The 8,031-nt window shown below is 37.0% G+C and overlaps 1 protein-coding gene across 1 annotated transcript in view; it reads left to right on the forward strand.

Annotated features, from left to right (window-relative positions):
- LOC112464030 (Y+L amino acid transporter 2) overlaps positions 1 to 3,515 on the forward strand; it is a 16,516-nt gene extending 13,001 nt beyond the window's left edge. Inside the window, 3 exon segments of the mRNA XM_025030798.1 lie at positions 55 to 214; positions 287 to 379; positions 1,624 to 3,515. Coding sequence (XP_024886566.1) covers positions 55 to 214; positions 287 to 379; positions 1,624 to 1,691 — 321 coding nt within the window. The 3' untranslated portion in view covers positions 1,692 to 3,515.
- The last annotated feature ends 4,516 nt before the right edge of the window (positions 3,516 to 8,031 follow it).

Raw genomic sequence — 8,031 nt, forward strand, 5'->3', positions numbered from 1 at the left:
TTAAATTGAATCTATAATTTTAATTTATACTTACGAATTTAATTCAACTTATAGCTCAGCATAGGTGTCTCCGTGCTGTGCCTTCCGTGGCTCAGGTGGACCCAGCCGAACTTGGCGCGGCCGATCAAGGTGAATCTCATCTTTCCGATCTTCTACATCCTGGCCACGCTTTTCGTTACAATTGTACCGATGTACGCGAGTCCCGTCGAAACTGGTGAGTATTTGTAATCAACGATTCGCGACATGATTACGTAAGTAATATTTCACGAAAGCGATTCTGTCTTAGGATACGGCTGTCTAATGATACTCTCCTCCATACCTGTCTACCTCATGTTCATCGCATGGAAAAACAAGCCGAAATTCTTCCAAAGGAAAGTCGGTAAGTTCAGCGAACGCAACGTGATACATCGCGTGATATGTTATATTAATTTAAATCAAGTATTGATACATTGAGCATTATATAACAGACACGATACTCGCAGAAATTCTCTGTTGTTGAAAATTATTATTGAAAAAATATCAAGTAACTGTCTTCGTTTTGTAAAAGTGTTAAGACACTAAGAGTACCGTTTTAAAGAAACAAAAACTGAAAAATGGAGAAAGAAAGATAATCGCAGGCGCTCTAAATTTATCTTATTCAAAACCGAGTGATTTAATAAGACACGCGCCGTTATCGTTCCGTGTACCGTTTTAATTTAAGAAATCTTTACGAACACGGAACTACGCGAAAGATTTTTCTCTCATTTCGTTTTTCTGTTTAACCGGATTTATTCCCGCAGGCGAAGTCACCCAAACTTTGCAGAAGCTGATGGTAGTCGTGGGGCCACAAAAGGCAAAGGTTCAGAACACACCGTAACAATTTTACTCTTGTCATGTCACGCATGCTTAGCCCTCATCTATTTTCTTTGCTCCTTGCTTTTCGTTTTATCTAATTGGAATATTTGCTAGGATTCTCTCATCTTTCAAGATCGCTCTCGATTCATGCATGCCTCTAATGTTATCATGATTTCTCTTCGCTCTATTATGCATTTATACATTTTATCGCACTAATTTCATCCATTTATTAACCGTTTCCTGTTGTATTGTATATATAATAATATTGTATTTATATAATAATATTTTATTTATATAATTATGTAAGCCTTCAAGAATAATAATTAAATTTTTACCTAACGCCAGTTCACCCCGCTTATCATTTTTTCAGTTTGGAACAGCGAACAACTTTTTTAATGCGCATCGCGACGTTACATTCAAATTTGCTCCATAGTCACAATCTTCTAAAAATTTTGATACGTTTCTCTCGAATTTAGAAATTTAATCTCATCTTATTGGTCGTGAGTAATTAATTGCTTTCGCCTAAGTTGACCAGGACATCGTTGAGATTTGATTTCGCACATCACACACCGGCACTACAGACACACTGACACACTCAAAACGCACCAGATCGAATATCCTTCAAAGAGAAGGATATAACTAATAACTCAGACATCAGCAACTAACAGTCGCGATTGATCGCGCTGCCGGTTTACCTTGATCTTTTGCTAAAACCGCACTTTTGCATCTAACGAGCTTGGGGTCACCGTGGCCACCGCATTTGTAACACCTCCCTCGCTCTTGTTGCAGTAAGCACGACAAGGTTTTTGCAGAAGATAATGCTGGTGGTCGGCAAAGCGAAACCCGCTCAGGTGTAAACAGTCAAGACGAATCGGATCGAGATCGAAACGACGAAGGCGAGACTTTTCTGGACCCGGAAATCACGGAGGATTTTCGTCGATCTTTGAGTTGGCGATGACCGTCTCTTCCTCCTATGGAAAAAAAACCCACGATTGGGAGCGAGATCGGTTGGCAGATAGACTCTTCTAGATTGAAAAGCGTCCTGAAACAAGAGGCAGCCATATCGTATCGGGACGCCGAAGGGAAAGAAATTAGGGCGAAATGGCTCGTCTTCCTGATTCGGATCTCGTCCTTGGCGAACTCCTATTGAGATCTGCCCGCCCAGTTAGGAGATTTCGAAGCAAGGCTGTTGTCTCTCGTTCGATTTCACGACGAAGGGATATGCGCGAAGACACGTCTGCACGCTTCTGAATTAATTTTACTCGACAGTAAGCATCGAATAAAATTAATCAAGTTTTTTTGCTTTCGCAAAGATAAGTTAAATATAATCGATATAATTATTTTATATTAGTGCTGTCAGTATGCAATGCCACTATTTCTTTTTATATAACAGACAACATCCGAGTAATAAATCTTCAATAATTTGCTCGAGCACAGAATAGAATAATAATTACAGAAAAATTTGCAAAATAAATTGAATATTGAGTATTTCTAGATTATCTGGTTAAAATAATTGATTACTTGGATATCTCGGGGACACGATTAATCCACCGCGAATACTGATAGCGCTATTATTATGCGGTGTGTCATAAGGAACTTTTTTTAAATATCAATTACACCATTGTAAATCCGGCATATTCGGATTATCATTTATCGCCGTCGTGACATGATTTCCGTCACGATTAAATTTGATCAATCTCCTACGGAGATTGGGAATAATAATGCGCAGCGCATTATGAAAATTATGCGAAACTTTAATTCTAAAAGTTTTAATTCTAATTAATTTGAGAAACTAGTTTTTAATTGATCTTAAACGAGGAACGCACGTGTGCGAATTATATTGATGACGCAAGCCTTCTTCCTCGAATTAGATTAATTACTATGTCCATAAGCAAGCAGAGGAGAGCTCGATAAATTATTAAACGCGATTCTAATGTATACTATGAATCAAAATCGCGTCTAAGATATGTGTATACTTCTAAATAGCCTACAAGCAATACACGTATCGTATTCGGGACGGGAGAAAGAAACGATCGCGTGAGGGGTTTCATCGCGATTATATCTTTCTCCGTGCGGTGATCTGTGCTAAAAACCAACGGAGGAGTTGAATTAAAAAAATCCGACGTGCCAGAAAGGTTGAGATAACGATCCAAGTGTCACTGTAGTTAATTAAGCACTGTTTAAGCTATTAGTCTTACCATTAGTCGTAGCGCGTTCGATAGACGTTGTTTGCTGTATGTATATCTCTCGTGATCCTCGTTGCCTGTTCTTCGTTGTCTCAACGCCGTTGTGAGTTTTGGCACTCGGACGCGTTTGTAATTTGACTCGAGCCGAGAATCGTCCGTATACACGCTGGCGAACATTCCATACATTTACGGTGCCGCTTCCTTTCGTTTCACACGCATCCGCGAACCGTTTCGTTTTAGATTAAAACTAGGGATGCAAATATCCGGAAACGATATCATTCCTGTACATTCATGTTCGATGATGCCTCAATATCCGTGGAAAATACTCTTCCACGGTTTCTTTTTGCAGAGGCAGCATAACGCGATAACGTTTTCAATTATACTGAATAGTCAAAGCGTGGCGCAAATTCGCTTTAAGAGAAAAGAGACTTTAGGAAATTACTGAAGAAGGAAGAACGAAAAAACTGTGATTAAATGTAGACGCTAACTTGTATATTTTTATCTCTCGCATATTTTTATGGTTTTGCCGAAAACATTACAACGAGAATACTCGCAGAACGCGACTGTAGAGATTTTGTAGTGCTATTTTATGAGAATTTTATGAAAAAGCCGATTGAGAGCCTTACGAAAAGGTGTTATATTTTACGGAAGAGATTCTCCAAGCAACATTCGTTGCAAAATTATCTCCGCGTCTTAAGATATAGAATATTTTGATATATCGTTAATATATCTTGCATCCCTAATAGAGATCTATACGCACGTGTGTGCGGAGATTTAACCCCTCGTTCCAACGCATTTTTAACCTACCATCTTTCATCTTTATCGTTAAGTTAAACCGTTAATTCCTAATCTCGATTGTAAGTTAAATAATTCGTTGCGTTTAAAACGAGGAAACGGGGGGTTAAAAAGTGCATTTGTTACGCGCTGGCACTCAACTGTCAACGTCGCATAATACTTTTATATTTTACTGCCACTGGTGATAAAATACGTGCGTATGCATGTGTGTGCATGTTTGTGCGATTCTGACAAAACGAGAGCAGTGAAGAAAACGGCTCTTTAGGAATCGTTTCATTTGCGTTTAATGCGTGCTGAAGAGAAATAGTGATGTTTGCAGGCGATTTAGAGGATGGCATGATAAGCTTCGCAACTGAAAAAAAAAAAGATAATTTTAGAGGAGTTTGTAAGTTCATGCGCACTTTCGAGAAAAACTGATAATAAAATATTATCAATATATAGGGTACATAAATACATAAACACAAGGTAAATATCAAGTGCAGTTATATATGAATATCGCTATTTTCTCTTTCTCCTAGCAAACTTTTTTATTTCATCGATGTTGAAAATCGCATGAACTTATAGACGTATAATTATGATAAATATAAAAGAAAGAGAGGTTTCGCTCGATGCGTTTCTCTTGGCAGGATTAAACGGTGTGCACGTTGTTCGATCTTTGGGCGCGCCTGTTCCTCTTCAAGATATGATACATATTTAAGTCTCGATTTTTTTCGTATAAGAATAACAATAGAATGAAATTTCGATTTTAATTTTACTCTAAGACTCGCTTTTCCCTTTGCTCTTAATTATCCCGGCGAAAAGTCTTTTTTTATTCGAATGTAACAGCGATATTTTTATTGTGTATCTTGCATCTTTAAAACTTCGTTTTTTAAGAGCGGAAGGTAGTCCTCGGTCCACCGTTGCACATATCCGTAGCAGAGTTGTTCTAGGACCAAAAAAACAGTGTGTTTTTTACCGAATATTCATAAAACGAGATCTCGCCTAATTGAAGGGTCATCCTAATTTCCTATAGTTTTAGTTACCGCAGTATCGTATTTAAGAGGCAGCTCGGCGATTCGTCCGTCCCACTTCTAAAAATTAGATAACTTAAATTAGGAAGTATAGTTGTGACATTTTTTATTACAATAGCTTTTAGCGGCGTAGCGTAAAACAGAGCTCATCGTCGCGATCTTACTTGACAAGACAATAACTTTCTTTCGCGAAACTTGACCACGTGTTTTTACAATCGAAAGGCGAATTGTCGACGCTGCTCTCTCGCCGCAAGTGATAATTTTATAGCTCTTCGTCATTTTAGCTATATTTTTATGAGACACGTTTCGAGAATCATAAATCATCAACGCTCCTCAGGATGCCTGCAGGCGCGCGGAATTACGTAAAGTAAAATACTGAACCGGTTTCTATATAATTACATTATTAAAACGCGTCTTAAATAAACATCCTTTATTATGCCATATATTTAAAACTCCGTGCCATTTTTAGTCGTTATTAAATGTCACACGATATTATAATATTTGATAAATCTTTAAGTTAACCTTTACGAATATCATTATTATTCAAAATAAAAATAATATTTCGCAAAAGTAAAGAACGCTTTTAATGAAATTTTAATAATCATTGTAGATTGACGATATACAGACTTTGATAGAAGATATTTTTACAATAAACAGTTTGCCAGCAGGCATTCTGACTCGTGACAATAAGGCATCATTGAATTGGTCGATAGTAAAATTAAGTGAGAAAGAGAGCGAAAGACAGAAAACAATGACAAGAATATTATCAATACGCATCTTTTATATTAATTCTTGTGTTTGAAGCCTGTAATGAGTGCGTTCGGATCGATTTTGGGAGATTGACCTATCGATTAACGACGAAATGTAAAGCGTTATTTTCTCGCGTTACAGATTAACAATCATGCGAATTAAGAACTGTAGCTTAGGATCTGAGCACGTAAAAAAAAGTGGGAAAGAAAAAAAATATATATATGTATAAAGAGCGAAATGTGACAATATATTATATTGTGTAAATATCTGTGTATTGATTATGCAATCTCCTCACTCGTGAATAAAATCGGTCTCGTTGACGTCGCGGGAATTCAGCTGCGACTTTTTTGCGAATCATCCTTCAACTGCGAAAGGAAAGTAGATAACGGTGAGACATTGACGAGATTACGAGTCGAGTCTGATTATATAGGTGTCTATATTTGCATGTGTATAAACATATAAGTTATAAATACAGTAGATATTCGCGTATTTATAACTTACACACGATAATATATATGTATATATATATATATTTATATGTATAGTATTTATAGCTTTTTTTCTCCACAGCAATCGTATCGAAACACAACGTATCGAAATTGTAAAAAGAGAAAGAAGACAAGAATATTCATTTTTGGCTTTCCCTGGAACAGAATGCTATTTTTACATCTTCCTGTTTCGGGGCTTCTTCTCCGAGGATTGTCGACTTGCGAAACGAATCGAGGTATCGTCGGCCTACTTAAAACTTAGTGAAGACGTTTAAAAGAAGCGTTTCGAAGGCATTCAATTGTTTGCAGAAGCGCGCACAGTTGCTAAAGTCGCATAGTAAAAAACGTCGGAATCTATCGCGAGGATTCCACAGGTATAAGTATTAAAAAAACGAATTGATACAAACGTGTCGAATTGCCAGTCAATCATTGCCTGACGATCGTTCGCCCGGCGATTGTTTTCCGATACCCTTTTCCTTCCCTCGAACGATCAAATCGGAAAAGTGCAAGCGTACAAATAATCACGCATGGTCGCTGATTAATCAACTTAATTAAGCGTTTTAAATTGATCATTCAAGGCGCTTAATTGGATTCTCGTTTGCTGCGGGCTTGTCCTTCCGTCGACAGCGTAAATTAAACGTCTGTAAATGCGTCTTACGCGCGGAAGTTTATTGAAACTCGCCTGCCTAAAATATCGCACTAATCTACAGGACGACGTCACGATAATTACATACTAACTCTGCGGCGAGCTGATTTGCAGCAGCCTCCTGTTGCGACGACACGACAGCTTGACAAAGGCCTGGGCGCTTCGGGTACACGACGTTACGTCGATGCGGAAACAACTGTAAAATTAATTAAAATTGTGCGAAAGATGAGGATAAATCTAATATTTTCCAATGAATTTGTAAAAGTCATTTCTTGATAATGTTGTAGCAATTAAAGAAATCGTCGTCTTTCAATGATTTTGTAATTGCTCCATTACCTTCGTCGCTGAAAAATCATCATGGTGTCACAATTATTACAACGGTCTTTGAACCGTTTATATATACACTATTGCTATTGCTATTACGCGTTAAGACCACCGCGATAAGTCAATTAATTATTTCCATTATCTTGGCACACGGCAAATACGACATCACAAACGGAAGCGTCGAGGCGTTTATTACAAGTGTTGGCGGAAACGGACGTTGAAGATGAGAGAGGAAAAGATGAACGGGGAGACGAGATATAGATACGTACAGCAATAATGTTATGTCCTGACAGCGCTCAGTTTCGCGATTTCTTCTTTCACCGTCAACCGTAAAAATGATACGTAAAATAACACGAGCAACAAGTGTAAAGCCTTGTAATAGAAATGCATTTTCATCGTGAAAATTTTACGCTTGTTGAAATTTTGTGTTTTCACAGTAAACAATACACACATCTACGTCCGTGCTTGATTAGTCTCTATCAATATTAATATTATCACTGATGTCTTTACACAAGACAGTCAACCTCCTCGTGTAATGTTACTCGTACACTGTTAAATTTCTAGTGCCAAATTATATTCAATTTGAGTTATTTTTAACCATTCCTAGGTCGTCACTGCTCCTACTCAGTAAGTCGTTAATTTAACTAAACCAATGAAGTTAAAATAATAATATTGTTTTGTGTTAAAATAATAAATTTCGATATACATGGTAGTTAAAAATAACAAAATGTTATTTCACTCAAGGTTCTACCGCTTTAAATTGGTTTAAATTGTAATGTCAAATTATATTCAATTTGAGTTATTTTTAACCATTCCTATAGGCCATTGGTCCTACCCATTTATTATTTTTAACTAAACCAATAAAAATAATAAATTTCGGCACACGTGGTAGTTAAAAATAACAAAATGTAATTTAACTCAAGGTATATTGGTTTAAATTTCATCCTTTAATATTTAACAGTGTATAGTGACACAAGCGGGTAGTCAATGTGATAAAC

Source organism: Temnothorax curvispinosus, unplaced genomic scaffold, assembly GCF_003070985.1.
Source record: "Temnothorax curvispinosus isolate PA1 unplaced genomic scaffold, ASM307098v1 QBEX01013818.1, whole genome shotgun sequence".
Lineage (NCBI taxonomy): Eukaryota > Metazoa > Arthropoda > Insecta > Hymenoptera > Formicidae > Temnothorax > Temnothorax curvispinosus.